Source organism: Lepisosteus oculatus, chromosome 8, assembly GCF_040954835.1.
Source record: "Lepisosteus oculatus isolate fLepOcu1 chromosome 8, fLepOcu1.hap2, whole genome shotgun sequence".
NCBI lineage: Eukaryota > Metazoa > Chordata > Actinopteri > Semionotiformes > Lepisosteidae > Lepisosteus > Lepisosteus oculatus.
The window spans coordinates 2955267-2980778 of record NC_090703.1 but is presented as its reverse complement, the minus strand read 5'-3'; the positions used below and the strand labels follow the sequence as shown (position 1 = coordinate 2980778).

Below are 25512 nucleotides of genomic sequence, written 5' to 3'. Positions count from 1 at the left end.
CATTGGTAGATAGTCCCATATTTGCATAAAAAAACAACTTACTCTCTTATCTCGGTTATGAGTTCTGATTTAATGAAAATTAGTGTTTACTTGTCAGTGTTATGTGAAGGAACAATTAGTATCATCATAAGTGTCAGGAAAAGAAAAAAGAAAACAATGTCAGTGCTCCCTGTAGATGTAATTAATCTTTAAAAAAAACACAGTGCAGCCTTTTATTTTACTTTGAAGTTTCTACTTCATTATTGTGAGATACATTTTAAAACATTTTGTGGAAACCAGCTCTGTGATAGTGATACTTCATTTTACATGGTTTATGATTCTCATTTGAATAACTCAGATTAGCATATGTTAGAAACAATATTTCCTGTTCAGATATCAAACGAACCAGTGTTGGCTCCTTAGGAGTCCTGAAAGGCAACTGGGTTTGAAGGAAGGGAGGTAGTGTGTTTTGTTCTTTTTTTTAAAAACACCTGAGAGCACGTCCCAGCCCTTCTCCTGCAAAAAAGCCCTCCGCCACACAGATCTGTGTGAATCCCTCAGTCTAGGGGTTGCTGGTTCGAATGCAACCTCTGCCTGCCTACTGCCTGGGAGTCACCAGTGTTGTTGCTGGGACCAAATGGTAGATGTGTCTGGGTAACCCTCTGTCCATCACTGAAGTGGAGCTCTTATAGCTTGCTGAGAGCCAAAGTATGTGCAGCTCTCATTGGTTTCTGTGTTCCTCTTCCACCATGACTCTTACCGAATTTATGTGCAGCCATTTACCCTGGGTCCAAGAGTAGGGATGTATATGGTCAAAATCGACCATTGGCAAAAAACAATAGTGAAAAGTAAAAAAAAAACAAGATAAGATCACTTTATTGGCCACATACAATTTCTTGCATTAGGAATTTGTCTTTTCGCAGACCCCAGCTCGCTCTCCATGAGACACACAGACAGGGAGAGAAGCTTGTGGTCAGAGCGCAGGGTCAGCCATTTATACGGCGCCCCTGGAGCAGCTGGGGTTGAGGGCCTTGATCAGGGGCCCAATGGAGTAGGACTCCTCTGCCAGCTGCAGGATTTGAACTGGCAGCCTTCCAGTCACAGGCACAGATCCTGAGCCACAGAGCCACCGCTCCGCCTCGGATCATTTACAATTACTGTATAAATGTTTTCTCACAGTGTGAACTTTAACTGGTACTGTGGAGTGATGCCGCTCAAAGGTGGTGTCTTACAGCTCCAGGACTTGATTTTAGGCTCCTGGGCCTATCTGTGTGGAGTCTGCATGATCCTCCCTGGGTGTTTTTGCTGGCTGTGATGTGTGAGTCTGACAAGGTTTTAGCCACTCTGAATGGTGCCTTTTTCAGAGGAGGCTTCAGGGCAGCTCCATACTGCTGCAAGAAATACTGATTATGGGACTGCAGAGAAATAAGGTATTTTTCTGCTTTTCTGGTGCTGTGGAAACAAGGTGCTAAAGTGAAGTATTCATTGGCTTTCATGTGGGCTAAAGAAAAAAGTTACTGTCATGTTTTCCCCTTACATTATAGCAATATTTCAGTTGCAAAGAAAATGAAGTCGCTAATTTAAAATACTGAAAAGTTCTGAGAAACATACATCGCTCAACCCCCTTTTTTAGATGTTTAGACATTTTAGTCCAGTCTAACAGCAAAAGTGAAACCCAAGCAGCTTGTACAGGTTTTAAAGCTAAAGCGTCCACTCTGAAGTTTTCTAATTTTTCTCAGTCATTAAATTACTGCATCATCTAATTAAATGGAATTTGAAACCTTTTTTTCTTGCCTTTTCCTTCCGAGATGGGGTTTACCTTTGATCTTTACAGGCAGGAGGCTAAATCCATCCTCCCGATGAGACATTAAACCAAGGCTCTTGACTGCTTAGTCATCAAAGATTCCTAGGGAAGTGTTCAGAAAAGAAAAAATAAGCATTTCCCTTCTGAATGGAATAGGTTTTCTTCTATTGGGGTTGCAAGCTATTCTTGTATAATATCTTTCTAATAAGTGGGTTTGAGTTTGTGCAGTTTGGCCTTCCTAATGTACCCCTACATTCAGGTGCTGGAGCAGTTTCTCTCTCCTCCTCTTGATTGCTGTGCAGTGGGACAGCTGTTGTAGAATGGCTACACATCACTCAGGAGGGGCCAGACTTCAATGGTGGATGTATTTGGTCCAAACGGACCTACAATTACAGAAAAGTATAATGCAATCATGCAATCATATGATCTTGGAATTATTTGGGTTGAAGAGTGAGACATACATGCAAGGCCAAATAATAATGGTATAGATCCTTGCCACTTTTTTACTAATGGTCATGAATGATGCCAATTAGCCAGTTCCTCTGCAAAGCAAATAAGGAATAAATGTATGAAAATCATTCCTTTGATTCCTGGTTTTGCTCCTGTAGTCTGACTTTCCATTTCTGTTTTAATGTATTAAATTAGCAATCAAAATGTTATTTACTGGAACATCAGTAGCTTGTTAGCTAAAAAAATCCATATATGCAGCTCTGTGCCTTCAGCACTCAGTCTATTTCTGTGTATCGATGCTGTAGACTAACATTGAAAACTCAGGGGAGAACAGGAGCTGCTCTCTCATTCTTCTACTTTCACTTTTTTTAGAAAACATTAGATGTAGGGCCTTCCTTCAAAGGCATGCAGTATTAAGGTTTCCTGCTCTACACAGAACTTTTAAGTTCTGCTGTTGGTTTGCATACATCTGGAACATACCCCATGGGATGTAAACCTGCCTCCAGTATGCCTTCTACAGATAGAAGCTATTATCTGATAGACAGGAGCAAATCAGAACTGGTCCTTTAACAGTTATGTTTTTCTATGTCTACTTGTAGATGTGCCAACTTTCACTCATGTTCTGTATGGTTTACCATTTTACACTGTATTAGTTTTGTTTATACTTAATTTATTCCTCTTAATAAATAAATACCTCTTTACCTTTTACTATTCAAAAGTTATGAAAAATGGATTTCCTAGGAACTGTAATTACCCCCATAATGTTGAATGAGTCATGTAATCATATTTTTCTGTTTTTTAAGTTTTTTTTTGGTTATAGAAATGCAGAATATATTTGTGGTAATTTAACTAGTAAAGTGTAACATTATACTGGTCCCATGGAAGGGATGTTCTTAAGGCATTACACAGAAGGGCTGTTGTGGTAAAATTGTGTGAATGGCTGTTGTTGTCAATATGAACCAAACACCATAGCACCTGTGAAATCATATACATCTTTGATCATTTTCTAATCTGACTGGCTAGCTGCTAAAGATGAAAACAGATATGAGCCTGTGGACCACTCTTGTTCCTGAAGTGTTAAATGTGCAGCTAAAAGTTCTGTGTTTCAGCTCTTGGCAAATGTTCTCCAGCATCCTAGCATTGCAGATTATTCATGGAAGATGCACACTATTTTGCCATAGCAGTCCATTTTTAGATTTAGTTGCATGCAATGAAAGAATTAAACTCTGTCTCAACACTTGCAATCAAGAGAAAGGGATTGAGTGGTTTTCTAAACATTTTAAAAATACATTTTAATTTTGGATGCACATGCCTTCAACAGTAAATTGCTCAAGCTTTAATCAACTTACGGAAATGTTAATAGGAATTATTTTACTCAGACATGCTTATCAGCTTTCAAAAAGTCTTTATTTCCAAAATATATAGTCTATGGTGGTGTGAATTCTATAAAAATATATAGAATTTTAACATTTTATGGTCCTCTGAGCTGCAGTAGATTAAGCCATACATGCTTTTCCCCTGTTTATCTGGAAGTACAACATGAAGGATGGGTTTTGATGGAGAGCTGGTGATAGTCCAAAACACTTGTTCTATAAGTGATGAAAGATGACCAGAGGGATAGGGTGACAAATGAAGCCGCAAAACAGAGAGAGATAATTGTCAAGGACTGAAAATGTCTTGTATGGCTAACGCAGACAGAGTGCATGTCAGTGACGGATGCCCAAGTAGAAGCCGTGACATCTAGCTTTGGAAAAGCCAAGCTAACAGCTGCCTTGTGGGCTGTTGCATCTGAAAGGAAGGGTGAATCACCTGAGAAAGAGGGAGGAAGTCAGCAATCACGGTGGCAGAAGCACTTCTCTGCGGCTGGAGTAGATGTCCGTGCCTTTGTGTCGATGCCTCATTTTTAACAATTTCTCAGCGTGTCTGTCCTCTTGCCAATTAGAAGGCATGCATAATGCGTTATGGAAATAGCACCTTCTCCCCCCCTCTTCTTCTCCACAGAACTTTGCTGCTTCTTTAACAAGGAAATAAACACATTAAATAGCATAATTAATCCATCTTGCTAAGCCATGGAAACAGTAAGCTGCTCTGCAGCGATAATAAAAACAAAAATCCCAGTAGAGACGTTGTGTGCAACCACTGAGCAGGAGCTCTTGGTGTTGATGCGGGGAAGGCTCGTTTGGGTGGAAAGGAAGGGAGCAGTGGGCATACAGGAACAGTTCTTTCTGTAGCTCCCCAGAAGCATGGCAACATCCATCCATCAGTGACCCACGTTTTCCCCATTCAGGTTCATGGTGGAGCCAGAGCCTTTCCCAGCAAGCAGTGGGTGCTGGACCGGATACCAGCCCATTGAAGGGCAGACACACAGACACAGCCACACGCACACACATCCAGGACCAACTTTCTTCCCAGAAGCCACTTAACCTACCAGTATGTCTTTGGACTGTGGGTGGAAACCCGTGCAAACACAGAGGGAACATACAGACTACATGCATACAGCACCTGACTCACATATTTCTTAAGGATCCCATCACAACACTCCCACGAGAAGGTCACAAAGGTCACACTGCAAGATGAAAAACTCTCATTAGCACCAAGAACTGAAAAAAAAACAGATTAGAATTTGCTTGGAAGTGCAAAGATGAGCCAGGAGAGTTTTGTAAAGTTATCTTGGTTTCATCAGTACAGTAAAAACCTTTACCAAACTGATGGAAAGGTTATTGTGTGGAGAAGGCAAGGCACTGCAGGAACTCATGGACAGCGTGGTAGTACTGTCTTGGCCTATGAATGCTTGACTGCCTCTGGAATGGGCTCATATGTCTTAATTGATGATGTAACCAATGATGCCAAGGGCAGAATGAAAGCCTGCTTATGTAGCAGAAAATGCCGCCTTATTTTTGGGCGATGCTTCACCAAGTAGCATGACCTGCAAACCCCGGGTGCAGCCAAGGAGGTTGTCAGGCGACAAATCTTCCACGTTTCAGAGAAAATGAAAAACATGGGAATGGCCGAGGCAATCCCATAGTTAAATCCAACAGAGCATTTATTTTCCACACTGAAGTCTGCATACTCCAAGAATAGGCGAGAAGTCAGTGTGCCTGTAGTAAAGCATTTCAAATGATTACACAAAGGGTTTGCTGTGCAAACTTCATGTTGTTATTGCCTCAGAGAGAAATGCACCCAAATCCTGAAGTTTACACTCTATATATACTCTTTACACTTTATATGACTTATTTTTCATATTGATTGAATGATCACATATACAGATTGCTTGACTGTAAAGCAGAAATAGCTGTTTTGACAGTGCTGTCCCTAGAACTCTGTGGGTCAGTGAACGAACATGACCAGACCTTCCAGACTCGGGTGCTTTTTCCATGCGTCTCACAAGCCGATTTGAATCTAAAATGTGTGCTTTTGTCTTGTCTGATACGTTTGTTCTTCAGACCCGTTGAACGCTTGACTGATATTGGAATTTTGTCACGCCATTTCGGGCTGCAGTATTATGATATGATTTGACAAAATCCTAGAAAAGACTGTGTCTAATGTGATGGACTGTAGAATGAACAGCAGTAACAGAGTCTGGTTGGCTTGCCCCGTGTATAATATAAAACTGAGGTCTACCAACTGGGAAATTGAGGGAATTGTAGAGGCAAACCAGTCTGTGTGTGAGTAGTACAAGCTATGGGAAAAACTTGGAGTCGGCATCTTTTGTAGAAGGCAGTAAGTACACGGTTAAATATTGCCTCTCAGACCCTTGTCAAGGTATCTGTTGTGTGTGGTATTCAAAGTACGGCAATCTCTTGCTGTATGGGTTTTCACTTATATGTAAGCAAGATGTAGTAATTTCTACCTATTTTTTCATTTAGCAAGCAGACTTTCACTCCTTCACTCTGGGATCCCATATTTCTGAGTTGTGTTGGAATTTATTTTCCAGGAATTGAGGCATTTACTTTTTTTATTACATTTTAATTTTTTTTTATTAAAAAGGCTTGCGAGCATTAAAAATATATAGTACACCATAGTACCTAATGTTTATATGTTTGCTACAGACTATAACGATGCAACTCCTGTACAGTTCCATAAAGATATATAAGATATACAGTAAGATCACTCTATTGGCAATGTCTTGCATTAGTAATTTGTTTTTTTTGGCATACCCCAGCTTGCTCGCCATGAGACACACAGGCGGAGAGAAGCTTGGGCAGAAGTGTTAGTTTTCCTACCTGTTGTTTATGTATCGGCTAATGACTCTTAGCATATTACTCAAATAATTAACCAGGAATGTTATTCTTTTCACACTTGGGTACATTTCTGTGCTATATGAAGGTGACTTGTGGTGTTTGAGGGAACTGTTCTGAGATGTGGAGCATTCCGAGCAGTTTTTGAGGGACGAATTAAACTGAAAAGGAAGTGCGTCCAGGTTGCAGCCGGTGTTTTTCTGATTTCCTGTACCTGTTAAGGCTGCCTGAGCTTGACCGCTTGCACCTCCCTGAGCACCGGAGGAAACACTTCAGTGCCTGCGGCCTCTTCTGGGCTGTCTTCCTGCCCATTTCCGCCGCCGCCGCCAGCGAACTGTGCGCTTGGCATGCAGCGATGGCTTGGTCTACACAGGTTCGCCATCAGAGCCCACTGAATTGGCATCAGGAGAGCCATTCGGCTGTCAGTGAAAATTACAGTCCAGACCACTAGATTCGGATCCCTGTTTGCCCTTCATGAGCACACAGATTACAGCCTGGACCCCAGTGTAGTGGCGTGCGACCAGGAACAAACAGGGAGGGGAACATTTAAACTTGGATGGTCGAGAAACGAGCTATATTAAAATTCTTCAAGTAGGGAGCTGCGTCAGCATACACAGGCTGCAAAGGAACAAGTAAAGGTTTATTCCATGCTGAGAAGAGAAGAAAGGAAACACAACGTTATTACTTGCTCCTATATTAAAATACTCTGATTGTGTGTGATTATCGTAAGGAGTGTGCATTTTTAACAAACAGTGCTTTGTCTTTGGTAATGTTTCATAAGATGAAGTGTTTAGAAAAGGGCTTCCGAATCCCAATCCTTTAGGCCCACACACCAGCTGGTTTGCCTAATCGAAGCCTTAATTTAATTAAGAAGCTGCTTGATTGTAACGTTTGCAAGTATTTTGTTTTCGACTCGGGAGTTGACTTGATTGAGATTAGATTTTATTTAGGAGATGCAGTGGTTAAAAGGCTACCTCCAATAGCTTTAAAATCTGAGAACAGTCACACAGTCCAAATGAATCCTGTTATTAAGTCAAAGTTCAATGGTGTGGCTGACAGCTTGGCTGGAATGAGAACCGACAGGAGTGTGGGTCTCTGGGACCAGGAGTCGGCATCCTGATTCACCAGCAGCACTTCTCCAGCCCACTGTCTGTGGTGAAAGCACTGCTGCACCAGCACGGTCGGTCTGAGGAGTACAGTTTTAGAGGAATAACAAACAGGCAGCGTGACAGCTGTAACCTTGAGGATGTGACCACATTCTCAGGGTTGAAATACAGCATTAAGAGCAGCACATTCGCTGGGATAATAAGAGATTTGCTGCTATCATCCTCTAAAGAATAGACAGAACTAAAGAACTTTTTGCAAAACTTAGAGCCAAGCAAGTGTATTTTATTTATGTACTATATGACCTGTGAACATATATTTGAGAGAGTTTATATTATTTTGTGGCTGCATCGTGTAGCCAAGCATTGAAAAACTGTCAATACAAGTTGTGTGGTAAATTAATGTTTTAAGAAGAATAAAAAAATCGTCCATCTTAAGTCATTTTAACTCATATTGTTCAGAAGTAATTTTTTTACCTTAATGATTATGATGTAATTGAAAGACAGCTGTTCATCATACATGGGTCTGTTTTGTGAATGGCAGGTGAATATTTTTGCAAACCAAAGCCGGGTATAGGAACAAGTTCCTGCACATTTTAAACAGAAAAGTTGCTGAATCTTGAAAAGGAAGTGCTATTCCTTATGCTTACCTGAACCTTGGATAAAAACATCCATCCGGCATGTTCTTCATTAAATGTTTCTTTTTTTCAGTATCACTGTAGTTTTGCTTTATTTTTACCGTTTCTCTGTCAGTGTATTTTATTACTCAATAGTAAAGAGGCTGTCTGCTTCCATTTGAGCACAAGCTGATTTTGTTTATTAAGATAAGACAGCTTTTCCAATGAGTTGTATCAACAAAGGCACAAGGGCAAGCGTACTTTTCTCCCAGACAGCAGGCTCATATTTTCCTTTGAGAAGGAAGCCAGGACCCTCAGGAAGGTCAGTGCACATGAGACTGGTGCATTACGTTATCCTCCTGAGTGACAGGCTGATAGGTATGTCTAGGAACATTAGAATCAGCTGACACTTTAGACGCCAGCTCCTTCAAGAGCGCTTGCTCCCTGGAAGGCTGACTGTAGCACCCGGTAGATGTTGAATTAAATAAATGTTACGCCTGCTGGAATGCTGCAGTTGCCACATCATGGACTGCTCTTCCCAAATGCTTCAGCCTGTTTGCACTTTTTTATACACCTGTGAGTAGATGATGTCTTTAACAAGTTTGTTTTCACTCTCTCGGTGAAACAGTGTCTCTTTAATGCAAACCTGTAGTTTGCTCTGTCAGTTGTTTTTGTTCTTTCTACTCGCTAAAGAGTATATCACTCATGAATAATGGAACTACATACTGTATTTCGTAACAAAAAGGAGATTCTTAATAGTTCTTTTCTAAGCTGTTGGTATAAGAAGCAGTAATTGAGGAAAGTGTTTGCTGTCATCTGCTATGCTCAAACGTGGAACACCACATGTGCACTAGGCTGGAACAGTGGGCATGACTGCAGCAGGAGCAGAGTGTGGTCTTCTTCAGATGTAAAATTTGAGATTTGCTTTGGTTTGCGTCTGGCCAGCTCGGTGCACATTGGTCAGCATTGCTGCCTCGCAGAGCTTGGGCCCTGGGTTCCGTTCCGGACCGGGGTGCTATCTGCGGGGAGTTTGCATGTTCTCCCCGTGTTCGTGTGGGTTTCCTGCCCTGGTCTGAGTGTCTGTATGTCTGTGTGTGCCCTGCGATGGGCTGGCACCCTGTCCAGGGTGTATCCTGCCTTGCGCCCGTGGGTTACCAGGATGGGCTCCAGCACCCTGATTTGGATGAAGCAGTTAGACAATGGATAGAAGAATGGTTTAAGTCTTTCATTTTCCATTAGTATTAAGGAAGAGGTGTTAGTGGGGCCAGCAGGGGGCGCTCATCCTGCAGTCCATGTGGGTCCTAATGCCCCAGTAGAGTGACGGGGACACTATACTGTAAACAGGCACCGTCCTTCGGATGAGACGTAAAACCGACTCCTGACTCTCTGTAGTCATTAAAAATCCCAGGGCATTTTTCAAAAAGAGTAGGGGTGTAACCCTGGTGTCCTGGCCAAATTTCCCATTGGTCTTTACCAATCATGGCCTCCTAATAATCTCCATCTCTGAACTGGCTTCATCACTCTGCTCTCCTCCCCACTGAGAGCTGGTGTGTGGGGAGCGTTCTGGCGCACTATGGCTGCCGTCGCATCATCCAGGTGGGGCTGCACACTGGTGGTGGTGGAGGGGATCCCCATTACCTGTAAAGAGCTTTGAGTGGAGTGTCCAGAAAAGCGCTATATAAGTGTAAGCAATTATTATTATTATTATTATTATTATTATTATTATTACTTCTTACATCATAGCACCAAATGGTTAACTTTTTTGGGGTCTTTGAGTGCGGAACTAAAATAGCCACTCAAAGTACAACCAGAACTGCTTCAGCCACTGATGAAATTTCCACTGTCCCATCTGTCTTACTGACACAGCATTGGTTGCCGTTAGTTTTTTTTCACAGCATCCTGCTTCCCTCCTGTGTCAGTTTATGTTAAAGCAGATGGACTCTCAGTGTAAAAGGTTCCCATTCTCTGTCCGGTCAGCGAGAAAGAACGACATGACTTTGTGTAAAATTATTTGTTAGATTAATTTGGAAAAAATAAATAAAGCATGCGTTGCGTTGTGCAATGACCTGTAACCATCACCTGATTTGTCTGGAAGCCTGCCAATATGTTCAGATATAACATGTCTTGCCACAGTGCCAAAATATAACCATTGTTCCTTATAAACCAAATAGCTTCAGAAAGTAAAGTGCATTCATTAATAAAACATCCTTTTAGAATAGTCAAATGATATGTTTTCCAGATTAAATTGTTTTCTGCATTTTATTTTCTGTAATGAGTTCTATAATAGGAAACATAGAGTACTTGAGAAATCAAAAGCTGTTCTGGGTTCTTAGAGGATTAAATGATTACCATCTCTCATTACTCCTGATCTTATAATCAAGTTCAAAATGCCACTAGATACCTCTACTGAAGTGATTGTGTTTGTCACAGATGTGCTGGATTAATCTACCTCTTGGTTAAAAAAATTAAAGCAACTTTTTTAACACTTGGTTCATAAAAGGGCAAGGATACTTAACACTTTATCGTCTTTATCCTGTCTCAGAACCTGCAATCTGTAGTGATTGTATTTTTATCATTTTTATCTTATAGGTTATATCATTTGGGCACTACATTATGTTTTTGGGACTGTACTAAAATAAACTTATAGTGGAACTTTTCGACTTTATATTTTTAATTTATTACGTTTTGGAGAACTGAAGATGGTGTGTGCTTTAGTGGCTATGTCAAATATACTTGTATCACTGCACATCAGTAGATTCAGAACAAATTCAATCCCAAATTTACGAGAAAGTTGCAAGTCTATTCCAAAAATATATATTTGTGCTTGTTTTTTAGGTAGACACATTGTCAGTTTGTATGGATTGTTCTTTTTCACTACACTGAGACAGCCAAAATGTAGTATCTAAAATGTGTGAATTACTAGTACACCACCCACATCAAAACAGTTCTGTTTTACTGCATAAAGCTACATGAAAGTAATTTTGACTTGAAGGTAGCTATTCCCTTAAATCAACTAAACAAGGTGCTTACTTGTTCTTACATTTTAAGGTTTTAAGATTTTGTCTTTGTTTGAACTAGTAATTAAAATTTTGTGTTACTAACAGTTGTTTCAAAAGAGCTGATAATGGGTATTTTTACTGAATAAAGAGAACTTTAAAAATTAAAGTCACAGAACTCCAGGACTGTGACATTAAATGCCATTATACCTTTTGTGAAACAAGTTTCTCTGGTGTCCAGTCACTAAACAAACATTGAAGATTAGGTGTACCCTTTGATTACTTTGATGACCAAATTCTTTCATCATGACCAACCAAATTTGTTTTGTCAAATTATAAAACATAAATCTTCTATTAATTAATGAGGGCTAGTGTACTCATTTAATTAATCAAATAGAATGTGTGCCACAAGCATGAAACAATACAGTTTTTGCATGTCTGCTGACACTGGCAATAACTGAAGCAGGCTCTGATCAGAACATATGTCCCTCTCTCTGGAGCAGAGGAAATTTGTTGTTCATGCGGTTTTTGACTGCTTCAAAAATTCTTACTGTGAAATTGCACATGAAATAGGTGTCCCATCTGCGAGTCATGCGTGGGAAAAAAGTGCTCTTTCAGCAAAGGAGGCAAATCTTTAAGCCCTATCACTCCCCATTAGGAGTCCTGGCCTTCCGTAATGTAGTGCTTTAGAAGCATAAAATCAATTTGCCCTGATGAGGGAATTACTGCTGTAAAATTGTTAACATTGTTTAAAGCAAAAAAAGAATAATAGGCAGTGGAACTCATGCACTTCCAAGTCAATAAACGTGACAACTTTCTAAATATCTGGATAGCAAAAAAAAAACCTTTATTGGATTGTCCAGTGCTGGGTTAGGAGTGGTTTAAGGGCAGAAAGTTAATTCTCTCATCTTGTTACCTCTGAGGCCCAGGGTTGGTCTTTCGGTGGCAGTGCGGAGTGTTTGGTGTTCTGATACAGGGCAGAGTGACAATTAAGCCACTCTGCAGGAAAGCTTAGGGTGTTCAGAAAGAGGTCATCAGGATCAGCTCCTCTGTGGCCGGGGGTCGTCTGTAGTGGGTCATTATGGTGAGGTCCATACTGAGCCTTTTCTTTTGCAATGTTGAACAGATTCTTGTGTGGGAGGCCAAGACCTGTCAAGTGTGGAGCAGTGATTAGAGTTCTTGACTCATACCTGCAAAGGCATAGGTTTAAATCCCAGGTGGGGAATTACTGTTGTCTGCGTAAGCAGGCAAAATGTTTCTGTGAAATTCAGAATTCATTCTGCTGCCACCTCTCATTGCATTATCAAACATGAGTGAGCCAGTTCCAGAAGTGGGTAGTACTTGCTTCACAGATCAGGTCTTCTTCTTTGGAACATTTGTAGTGCCTTCTTAACATTTCAACCTTTTCCCCTCAGTTTAATGAAAGGTTATCTTGAACACAGCTGTCTATAACAATCTCCTGGGTCTTCTTTGTACCTCTGTGCAAATTCTGGCATGTTTTTGAATATAGGCTCCAAACACTGACATCAACATGAGACCTGTTGTTAGGATGTTTGAAACAGTTTTATAAACATAATTATCCGACAACAAACACCAAGTAGAGACATCTGTGAGTCAATTGTCCCAATACTTTTGCTCTTTTTCTAATTTCTACTTTTTTATATAAAAAGGATTAACACTATCAATCTCTACCCTCAAGAGAGTAGAACTGAATGGACTTTATTAAAATTTAAACACTTAGGAGTGCTTATGCTACTTAATCTTTCGTTTTTTTTTCCATGAGAAACGATTATCATTTGAGTGCATAGTGCAAATCCTAGTTTAGAATTCACTATCCCAATACTTTTGAAGGGCACTGCAGGTACAAATGTAAGTCGCTTACAGCCAAATAAATTAATTCTCAGAATACTAAAATAAAAAAGTGTGCTAAATATTTTAGGAGCCCGTTTTTATTCTCAACATGCAAAATTAAAGTGGCACTGACCACTCTTCTTAATTTCAATGATTTCCTGACCAAAGATCCTGATCTCTGACAGCCTCTCTCTCCATTACATTGAGTCCTGAAACATTAATGCTAATCTAAAAGGGCTGTGAAACGAAACTCTTGAAAGGAGTGTTAAGCACAAAACTGTAGATTACAAATAGATACACTAGAGTTACAAATGTTAGGTTTTAAAATGGCTTTTGTAATGATACCCTTGTCCATAATCCTGTCCCAGAATTGCTAGAAAGTTTTTGTTTTCAGTGTTAAAAGTCTTAAGTATAACTACTGCTGATTTCAAATGCCTTCATACCCCCTGTGGTGACAGAAAAATGGTTTGTTCCACTTTAGCCATTCTGCAGCCTGCAAGGCATTCTGGGGTGATTTCAGTCTGTGAATCAACCCAATTAGCATCTTAATGAATGATTCCCTAAAGTTGGTCCTCTGTGCCTGCAGACTGTGGAAAGCAAATAACAAACCATGTGTTGCACTCACTGATGTTTGATACATGTAAACATGTTATTAAAAGAGACAGTGGTCAAAGAGTTTCTTTAATTTTCAAAGGTGGTTTTCAAAATTTAGTTAGTTTCACATGAAAAAAAAAACTGATTCAAGCACAGAGACTCGAGACAGATGTAATTATTCATATAATGTCATGTAGCATTTAAAAGAGAAGGAAATCCGTTTTAAAAATTGACATATGGGTGACAGGGATGTATCTTTCAGAAGTGACATATCCTCTAAGGTTGATTTGTCTTTCAAGAAATTCACACCTTGTCCATCATACCTGTAAGTGTTTGCTCATTAAGGACTCCATGGACTTCACCTGAATTGAGCCTTCTCATCTGTATTACTTGGAAAGATGCGCTTTTGAAAATCCTCAGCAGTATAAAGCTGAAGAGTGATCATCACATTAACTGTTCTTGGTTTGTGCCAAGGTTTCAAATGGGATATAATAAAATCACATGTACCAGTTGCTTAATAGAAATACTGTCGCTATTGCTTTGTTATTAATGACAAGAGCAGATCTGTTCAGAAATTAAATACTGTAGCTCAGTAATCATCTACCCTCTGTATGGAGTTACACATTTTTTGTCGATATGAGTCAACACACTGTGTGTCAAAACGAGGGGATCTTAAATATTTTTAAGAATATAAAAGTTCTTAAAAATCTCCTCATCTCTGGTTTGACATTTATATTCGCACGTGTGTGTGTGTGGTTTGTTTTGGTGCACTTCAGTATCTTCAAGATACCTCTTTTTAATGTCAAACACCATTACACATTGAAATGCATTCTGTCTGGTTTGCGCAGTGGAGCTGAGCAGCAGCCTGGTGGTACTATGACAGCCTTTCGCCGGTGGTGTGCTCAAGGTTTTCGTGGATGCCAGGGAACAATAGCTGCGAGACTAGGTTTTGAGCTTGTTGTGCAGTTCAGTGACAGGCCGGCGCTGGTCCACATTGGGCCGCTCTGTCACACTCCTGCCTTCTCCTGTCTGAAGGCCCGGGCACTGTGGTAAGAGCTCCCTGTAAGTGGACAGCAGGATCGGGGAGCTGGGCATTGTGTCCTGCTCTGATGATAAACACATGAGTGCCTAATCACAGTGCTCTGGATTGGACTGTCACATTGATTCATCTCAAATTGTGTCTTTTGTGTGCGCGTGCTGGGGGTGGGGGTTAGCTCTAAACTAAAACAAATCACTTTAGAGAATATTCCTCCAATAGCAAGACATCCCCAGCTTTATTTTATTATTCCATTTAAGAAACTGAAGATGACAGATTTGTTGCAGTAATACATACATTACTGATGTATGTATGATGCTCTGGATGGGAGACTTGTCAGTTTTATTTCCTTTCCCTAGAAGTGTAAATGCTGAGTATACCGGCAAGAACATAAATTAACTGTGATGCTTGCTTTATTTTTCAGGGCTCCATTTATTTGATAGGCAGATCTCATTGAAACATGGATTTTGAGTCATATGATTATGAAATTCATCACCTCTAACAGTGCAAGTCTCTGAAGAGTGTTTTGTCTTTCAAATAATGAGAAATATCAATGGAAGCTCTGTTTGAACAGCAGTACCATTTGCACCTGCCACTAATTAGAGCACTTTGAATAAACACCATTGTTCTTGTGGTAATGGTACAATGTAATAAAAAAGATCTCAAACAAAGAACTCTGCTCTCAAGGCCAATACTTAACGATCTCTGATCCACTTTTTGATTCATGAGCAGATGTTCCAGGCCAAGACAACTCCCAGCCAACTTTTCAGAAAAAGAAACTAAATACATTTTTAAAGATCAACAAGAAATTATTTTAATGAGCAGTAAGCCTTTTCTCTGCTTTTATCTTGGGGTGTTTTATCATTTAAACCCCGCATAATTTCTTTAAAAACCAAAACAAAAAAAATACACAATCAAAAATGTAAAACTTACCATTGGGCCAAATGAAAGCCCAATTTCAAATAATTAATAACAATCACTTTAATCAGTCTGAGCTACAAGTATTGGGATGTAAAACACAGTTCTAAACAGAGTAACAGTATTTTTATGGTGGATATAGTGTCTGTGTTTCTTTCTTTTGTTGTTATCTGCTCAGGCCAGGACACTAATTGTTCAGCACGTGTTTCTTTCCTCCGGGGGGTCAGCTGCTGGCCTGCCTGTGTGGCATCAGCTCAGGTGGTAAGGAGGAGTGCTTGTGTGTCATCGGGGCACAGGCTTTCCACACAGCCTGGTGGCATGAGGGACTGGCTTTTTAAAAATGAAATTTTAAAGGTCTATTTTAACGTGCGATGCCTCACTGCGATTCTTTTCCTCGGCAGCAGCCCAAACGGATAATAAGTGTCCCCCAGCTTTTGCAGACCTTGTATTGGCTTATTCAGTCTCATTAATCTCTCTACTCAGGTGACTTTAACGAGCCCTGGAGGGTGGAGCTCAACCTGGTTGATCACAGTGTGACCTGAATGGGGGGCGTCCGGCTCTGGAGAAATTGCCATGAATTGAAGAGACAAATCAATCCCAGCGGATAAGTTTTCGTGCTCAGTTCTTCCCAGCTGAGCTCGAGAAATAAACCGTTTAGTGCAGCTGAAGGAGCTGAACCACCCAAAGCTCCTGTCTTCACAGTGGCGGTCAGTGCAGTGGTTCGTGTTCAGAGCTTTCCTCTGAAGCGTGCGCTGACTGAGTAAAGAAGAATACGTTTACAAGAACTGTGTTGAGGGTGGTGAAAATGCAGTCCAATCCTGGCATAAATATGCGTAGTATGCAGATAATGGTTAACACAGCCAGCAGGGATCACACAGCCATGTACTAGCACTAAGGCACACACTTAAGGCTACATCAGTTTGCTCCTTTTCCAAGGGTACATGTAGAACGAAGGAGGTAGCATTGGACTTGATAAGTTATTTTAAATGAACAATTACAGTTGTTACATTAATGTAGGGTTCTGCTTTCTATACACATGAAATTGTAAAAAGTTGTAGCAAATAAAGCCACTGTGTCTGCACAAGCACCCTGCTCTGGCCTTTATTAAGTAAATTAGGTCAAACTGCCATTGAAGTCAAACCTAGCAGAGGATCAGGCAGTATCCTGTACAACACCGTGCACAAGCCTTTAGTCTGGTACAGAAGCTCACCTTGGACTCCGGGCATTGTGTGAGCTCTCAGATAAAAATTACCATCAAACCTGAACATACATCTGAAGTTTTTTGAAACAGAGCATTCTTTTTTTTCTGTTGCGAACTTGGGGAAAAAAACCCTAAAAACTGACCTTTTTTTAAAATAATTTTAAACAGAGCAGTCTTGGGCTTGTAAAGCAGCTTTAAACAAAAGTTAGGTGAGCAGGTAAGGGAATTACAACACAAATTTAGAAAATTTAACACCTCTTGATTATCAGCAGACCCCTGGAAGGGCGAGGTTGGTTTTATTATGCATTGTTGACAAATAATGTTTTGGTGAAATAGCTTGGTCATTTTATGACATGTTTTGTGCCAGGCCATGTGGCAGTGCAAAAAATAGCTGCATGGGGTCCTCTCCTGTGCTTTGCAGGAGCCTGAAGTTGTGTGTACTCGTCTTCTGAGGTGTTTTTTTGGCCTTATTTGTCAGTACCCCCTCAGACGTCTGTGATAGATTCGCCCACCTCTCTCTAAACCAGTGTGCAGCCCTACTGGAGTCCCATCAGCGAAGAGGCTGGCCCTGGCACTTGAAAGATCTGTCTGGTTAATCAGCAGAGAAGGCACCTTGTTGGAAAAGCTGTCATCCTTACATCTTCAATTGGCGGGTCATTTCATCCCCAGCAGGATCTCTTTGCGTGAAGCGTAATTTCTCCTCTCTCTGCTCAATTGGTGTGACAGCTTCTCCTCTAATGTAATGGCAGTTCTAAATTCATCGCGAAACCACTGCAGAGAGAGTGTGAAACTAGCCAAAAATGACAGTAAGATTTCTCTTGTTAAACTTTTCCCCTACTGATAGAAATTTACACTTCATATACCTTGTGAAATAATATTGCAGTTATAAGCTCTGTTCGTCAGTGCTACCACAGGTGCTGTCAGTCGTTCTGATTAACGTCAGCCTAGCAGGGTGTAAACCTAGCTTTCATGAAAAGTAATAAACTTTTGTTCTCCTGGAATGAAAAAGGAGACCAGAAAGATGGATCTTTTCCCTTTGTTTTGTTTTTGTGTTACAGAAAGTATGGCACATTGTTTCTTTTTAATTTACAGGTATTATTAATCCAAGTAGAAGCATAATTTAGGCAGTGTGTTCAAATCAGAAAGATTGGGCTGCTAGTACAGTATGTAAGAAGACAATCATTTCAGAGTTTTTTTTTTGGTTCTTGCTCCTGGAATATAAAATAATAAGATAAGATCACTTTATTGGCCAAATACCATTTCTTGCATTATGAATTTGTCTTTTCACATACCCCAACTTGCTCTCCATGAGACACAGACAGGGAGAGAAGCTGGGGGTCAGAGCGCAGGGTCAGCCATTTATACGGCACCCCTGGAGCAGTTGGGGTTAAGGGCCTTGCTCAGGGGCCCAATGGAGTAGGATTCCTCTGCCAGCTGCGGGATTTGAACCGGCAACCTTCCAGCCACAGGCACAGATCCTGAGCCACAGAGCCACCGCTTTGCCCCACAGAGCCACTGCTCCGCACATATAGTACTTTCTAGAGATTTATTCCCTTACATGTGTACACAAGGCCGTGTGCAGTGAGTGGAGGAAAAGTCAACTAGTTAACAATGTTCAAATAGTCAAGAAGTGTCTATAGACTCCAGACAAATGAATTTGTTTGAATGGATTCTAGACTGCTTTGAATATCACTCATTATATTGTGTGATCAAATAGTGTTCAGTTTAAAGTTGTATGAATTCTACGTAATCAGAATACAAGAAAGTCTCCTGAAGTAAATTCTGAATGAACATCATGGTACTAAATACAGCTGTAGCTTTGCAGACACCGGTGCAGTTATGAAGACACTGAGAAATGATGGCTGTGGCGAATGGGCTCAGCAGCGTGAGGCATGGTATAGCTACTTCAGGATCCAAACTGGAGTAAAATAAATTGAGTTACTTGTGGCTTAAACAGACTGTTGCCTGGTTTCGTATAATGGAATGGTGGTACACCTTTATCGGCATCATGTTTCCTCAGAATTAATTCGTTTGCTTTCTTAGAGTAATACATTTTAAAAATGTGTATTGTGACATAATTTTTTGCCTGCATTACATTCTTTCTATACAATGTGTTTGTCCACAAAAAAAATATTCTCCAGCTGGGCAAGAAGTTTCCTCTTAATACTCTTGAAGTAATACCTGCCTTTCCAGGCAAGGAGCAGTACAAGTAACTGCAACTTGCAGTTAACCAAACTGGGACAATGCAGAAGTACAAGCAGCACAATCTTCAGTGATGTCTCTGGAAACATACTGTTGTTTTAAAAAAACAGTACATTTTTAACACTAAAGTGCCCAGCATTTTTTTCAGTCTGTTCACAGCACCATGTGACTTTCTGGTCAGGTGCCGTCTTCCAGGAAATGTTTGGGGCTGCTGAGGAGAGACTTAACCTTTGGTGGATTCCTGTAAGATGTTGAAGTTGTCTCCTGTTGTCCCCTCTACAGGCTGTTGAATTGTCAATAGTAATAGTCAATAATACTTTAAGGAGCACGCTAGGGATGTGTGATGCTTGGGTTCATTCAATAACCCTACATGTTAGAACACCCACAACTGTATAAAAAACCTGACAAACACATGACTTTGAATAGTTTTCTATTGACCTTGTGGTAATGCTGAAGAGGCTGATGGTAGTAGTATTTGAATCGGTTTCTCATGCAGTCGCCATACTGTACGTAGGCAAAGTTAATCTAAAACAACAGTGCAATCTCCGTCATGGTGGGGCTATAGTAAATATGGCTGGTTGTATCTCGGCTATTCTGGCCATGTTTTTGAGAACCTGAAAACGTACTTCTTAAAAACAGGTTTGCATATTTAAATGATTAGTGGTGTACATTTATATATATATGTATGTTTACATATAGAGCTCCTGAATTAACACCTTTTCTGGATGGGGAGATGTGGCAGCACCAGGCACTGGATTTTTGTGGTGCCATGTGCTGATCCGGTGCTTTATGGCTCTTAACATATCTCTACAGCGTTCAGTAAATGAACGGTGCAAGTGCACTTGGAGCAGCCATATGAATATTGTATAAGCTGTTGCTCCTGGGCCTCTCACTCAAGATGTTATACGTTTAAGGCTTGCTGGAAAAAAAGTCATTTTTCACTTCTCAGACTTTCACTCAGAAGCAGCGAGCACTAATGTGTGTTCAGAGCTGAGAGAGGCTGTTCACCCGTGTGTTTGCTTGTGGACTCCCATGCAGACGTTTTGTTGCATTGAGGAGCTGCGGGCTCAGCACATCACAGGCTCCAGCACACTGGTCTTGGCAAACCGCATGCATGCTACACAGTAGGCATTTCAAGCTGTGGCAGCAGTTTGTTTATGTAAGTTATTGTGAAGTTATACATATGATTATACTCATTTCTTTAATATGTTATTGCTTTTAACAATAAAATGGGTCCTGTATCAGGTTGGCTTACCCTCAAAATAAGGTTATCTTTGCCTTCAGAAATAACTTTCTCCTAATTACATGATGGTCTTGGACATTTAGTCCATCGGGAGTCAGTTTATTTCTCCTTAAACCAACCATGAGCTTATTGCTTAATTGAAGTGAAAGCAGGGGCTTGCAACTATAGGAGGAGCTCCTGTAAGTCACATGCATATGAACGCTGCATAGTTATGCCCTTCTGATATGTGAATGAGCTCCAGAAATTTGTCATTCAGTCACCTCATTTTTACAGTAGCCTGTAACTTTTAGCATTTTGCTGTCATTTCTTAAACAAATAAATAAAAAATGATGACTTGGCTGGTTTGCTGATGTGTTGATTAGCTAAGCATTCACTAATACAGCTGCCACACTGTCAGTAATGAGAACAACATTCCAGAGCCTAGCAGGATTATTCTGATTATGATGGTATTCCAGCTATGACAATGTGGTAATTAGAAGATCTGCATGCATCAATGATCCTTCATCAGAGCTTAGCTTCCAAGAAATTTTTCATTTCCTACTGAAGGCTAATAACCGCCATGCCACAGCATACTTCAAAATGCCATATCCTCAGTACCATCATTTGTTAAAGCTGCTTCTGCCATGCTGTCCAAGTATTTCTGGGCCATAATTAAATTCAATAGCAGCAAACTTTGCAGAACTAAATGACAAAAATAAATTGAGTGTCTACTGGAAGTCAGAGAGTAAATAAAAAGCCTGGCATTGACTGAAAATAGCAGATAATTAAAAAATATATATTTCTGTGGTATGTAAAAGACAAGTGTACTTTTGTATGTTTTAAAATGCTTTAAAAACATTAATGTAATATAGGAAAATGAACTAGAGCCCCATTCTTATGGTTGTGAGGCTGTACCAAGACAAACGAGGATGTTCCAGGCTGTCTGGCTGCTCTTGCTCTGCACACAGGCGTTCTGTCCTGCCCAGTGAGGAGACAGGCTTGTTGGCACCTTGTTCTGTTTATGGTTCAGCTCCACCCTTTGTAAGCAAAGGGTTGAAAACTGCACAAGCGAAGGTAGCTCATGGGTTCCCCATCCTGCTGAAGGGGACTATTGCTCTGTCAACAGCAGCAAAGATGTGGGAAGGCAGACTTGTCTCATCTTCAGTGCTAGGTTGAAATGGGGAGTGGGTTAGGCCAGGGTATAAAATTCTGTAAGTACTGTAGTTTTGGTAGTACATCACATGAACAGCTCATGGGCAATGGAGGTATTGTAGTGACTGCTTCCATTTGTCCTTCTGTCCGTTGTGTTTCTGTCTGCTGTACTTTGGTGTCCAGACGTATTTGTGCACATTTAGCTGAATGTAGCTGAATCTTCTATTTTAAGAAGCCTTTCCATATATTGTACAATGTATGAGATCATTGTCAAAGCTGCTATTCATTGCAGCATCATAATTTAGATTTTTATTTTTAGAATTATCTCTATCCGCTACTCTCCAATATGACATAGCTCTACTCTTCCATGGGGGAATAGCGCAAAACTGTACTAATATACAGAAAATCTCTGGGCCTGATAGTGGCAATTAGTAATTATGATAAGCATTGTTTGCATTTATGTTGTAGTTTTAATCATGAAAGATCCCAGCATGCTTCACTTATAAGATATGATTTTAAATGACCAAGTAGTCAGGATCTCCTACGGCACTGAGGCCTCCATCACCATGACTGAACATTGGTGTGGAAGTTCAGGTCCAGGGTGAAGACTGCCCCCTAGTGTTCCACCAACACCACTACAATCTACCTTCTAAAGATTTACCATTCAAGTACTAATGAGGCCCAGCCTTACCTAGTTTCCAAGATCTGACAGAATCAGGCTACAAGGTGGTAACATTGCTATCCCTAATAACGGAAATGGCTAGCAACACAAACCAGAATACCTGCCAAAATCTGCACACTGAGGAGGAGACATCAGCCATGTCTCCAAAGAGCCCTTCCACTTCCACTGACATTAGAATGTAATTAGAGCTACAAAAGACATTCATCTGAATGGGGATCAGCGACTTGGAACAAGAAAGCATGATTTTCCAGTTGCTGGATGCTTAATGTTGTTTTAATTCTCCTCCCTGTTGCTACCGAATTTTACTCACATCTGCTGTTTTCTCAGTTGATCAGTTTGAGCACTGAGTAATAATGAAGTCATATTGGAAGAAGGAAATAAGCTAAGAAAAGCAGTAAAATTATTAATGTACTGTTATGTATGCTCAAAATACCATAACAAAAAATCAGTGTTTCATATTAGTTATTCCAGATATATATAAAAAATACCAACATTTCAGACTGATGCTCTGCAATGGAAGACTTTTTCATTATACTGATTTCACAGTGGTGTTTCTGTTCCTAGGAAGTTGCTTCTTAACAGAAAGTAGCTTGAACTATTTTACTGCATTATATTAACCTGTTTTTCAAATGTTCAGACATCAGATTTCTACAGTACATTTTCATCTCGTTGTTCTCTTTCGAGAGTTATCTCTTGAGGAGCTCAAACGGTGGTGGTGGACGAAGTTGTTTAAACACTGGTGTGGAAAGGGGAACCAGACTGAAAGTCTGCTGTGAAGTTCAGTATTTGTGAGCAGTGGGTGCGTCTCCCCTTCAGTTACAAGGCAATGCGTACTCACGGTCTGTCAGGAGAGAGCCTAGGGGAGTGTGGGATCAGGATTGGAAGACGAGATTGAGCTGCAGGAGCGCTCGTTTGCTAGATTATGAATAAGGTGTGATGCTCTTGTCATCCACCGTCGACTGCAGCTCTCGGTGCCATTGGTGCCTGGCACCCCCAGATGCAGTGGCAGGGGTTATAGTGCAGGATCTTCCTGTCAGCTAAAGTCACCACTACAGGCAAGGACTGAAAACATTGAATCTTATTATAGGAACAGAATATCGAGGATTAGCCACAGAATCATATTTGTGCAAATGATTAAATTAGCAGTGTATTTAAAGGGACACGTGGGGTACCTGTGTATTTAAAGGAAATAGTATAATGGTAAAATACCTTTGCAAACTTGTTTAATAACAGGCAGGACCTAATTAATGGGAGCCATGGCATAAAGATACTCTTTCCTCTTTTTTTCTGCAACGCTCTGGTCTCAGAAACTGCAGCATCCTAAACTCTGAAGTCCTCCATGGCAACAGCAGTCCCAAACTCCACCCAGAAATGTGGTGGTGATATATCGTCTCTGTCCTGTAAACAGGCAAAATATGCTTATGCATCTTTGATCTAAACTGGAATAGCTGTTAAACCTTGAATTTAACCCGATTTCATGGTCTGGTCTCACACAAATGCAGTAGTGCAGTATGTAGTTTGGGTAAAATTGAAAACAGTATGATTTTTATTTTACCACAGCGTGTCTAACAAATTGGTTGAAGAAATGTGGTCCCAAGGCTGATGTGAATGTGAAATTTTCCCATGTTAAATACTAATTTGTTACCCAGCAAAGGATCACGAGTGCTGTCAGCGTCCGTCGGTCCTGTGGACGGGCGAGACCCTCACTCTGGGGCAGAAGTGGGCCCAGCCAAAATTCATTTTCAGTTCAATTCATTCCCAAGTGAAAGAAGTGATTGGGGGGGGGAACAAAAAACAGTGTCCTTGGTTTAAATCTGAAACACCCTGCCTAACACGCCTCAGCTCTGCACCTGCTTAAAGACGTCTTTGTGTCGGCCCGAGCCCAGCCGTGCAGCTCTATCCTGCACCCAGGGGATGGGCCGCGGGGCAGCGCCGGCGCCAGCCTGGCACGGGGGGAGGGAGGACACCCGGCAGCGGCTCTCTGAAGACCTGGTGCTGCCCGGTGTCTCACTCACTGCTTTTTGCCTGTGATTTTCCCGTACAGGGAGGTGGATCGGGATTCAGACGGACACATCAGTTTTAAGGATTTGGAGTCTGTCCTCACCTACGGACAAGATGACTGCTAGCCCCCGGAAACCAGCTGGAGAAAGCCATGGGAATCAGCTCGTGCTGAAAAGAATCTTGTAAGATAAAATCATTTCAGTATGACAGGGTTCATATCAAATGATGTGAAAAGCAGATGTCTATCGCAGTACCGATATTTTAGATATGTTGTGCTCCAGCATCATATTCCTGCAAATGATTAAATTACCAGCTGTGTACCCATTCATTTAAAGGAAATATTGCAATGGTGAAGTACCTTCACAAACTTGTTTTGTAATAGCCAGACCCTGATATGTCGGGGCCATAACAGAAAGGCACTATTAAATGCTGTTCTTAAAGCTGAATGTGTTTTACTCCTCTCTTAAAGTCTACGAGCACCTGAGAAAGCTATAGCACATGGCATCAAATTGAATACTATATTACATAAGATTTGTTTTAAATCAGTTTTACACAAAATGCTTATCCATGACTTAATATCTTCAACTGTATGTTTTCAAGGGATTTCAGAGTTCCTTCTTGTTACACATGATTATGAAACTGTAAATACTTGTTTGTGTTTTGAGAGATTTACTGTGCTCCCTACTGAATAAAGATTAATTTGTTTTCGTAATCAAGCCTGAGTCTTCATCTGAGCAGCACATACCCTCTTTCCACAAGCTCCGCGAGAATGCTCTAAAGTCAATGAGCAAGGAAATGAACTGGAATAAATAAAAGCTTTAATCAAATACGTTTTAATCTGTACGTGGAGTTATTTTAGAACTCGCGTATTCATAGAACAAATAGAAATTAGATGTTTAGCTGCAAGTACTTTCAAAGAACTATAAATTGTAGTTCTGTAAACTGTAAACTGCAGAAGCCCTCCACTCGCAGCCCAGGCAAGTATAAACATGTAGTATTGTATATTGTTGAGCTGCTCTGTTAATGCATTAAAAAAATAATAACAGTAATTGTTGGGAGGCATTTATCAATGGAATGGCAAAGCCTGAAGAAAAAGATTATTTTGAGCATGTGGTTATGGGCAGCACAGTGGTGTGCAGTAGCTTCTTCAGAGCTCTGGGGGCCTGGGTTCAGTTCCTGGGGTGCTATCTACATGGAATTTGTATGTTCTCCCTGAGTTGGTGTGTGTTTCCACTGGGTGCTCCAGTTTTCTCCCTCAGTCCAAAGGACATACTAGAGGTTAACTGGCTTCTAGGAAGAACTGGTCCTGGTGTGAGTGTGTGCCCTGTGACGGACTGGCGCCCCGTCCAGGCGTGTCCTTGTGCCCACTGCTGGCTGGGATAGGCTCTGGCTCCACCTCGCCCCTGCATTCGATAAAGAGTTAGAAGATGGGTGGATTGAATATAAAGTCGCGATCTGTCGGTACT

General features: G+C 40.8%; 1 protein-coding gene across 2 annotated transcripts in view; it reads left to right on the top strand.

Annotated features, from left to right (window-relative positions):
• Positions 1 to 24758, top strand: part of efcab11 (EF-hand calcium binding domain 11) — a 44610-nt gene extending 19852 nt beyond the window's left edge. For both annotated transcript variants that reach the window (XM_015350433.2, XM_015350431.2), the window contains one exon: positions 24090 to 24758. In XM_015350433.2, coding sequence (XP_015205919.2) covers positions 24090 to 24171 — 82 coding nt within the window. In that variant the 3' untranslated portion in view covers positions 24172 to 24758. The remainder of the gene's footprint in view (positions 1 to 24089) is intronic.
• The last annotated feature ends 754 nt before the right edge of the window (positions 24759 to 25512 follow it).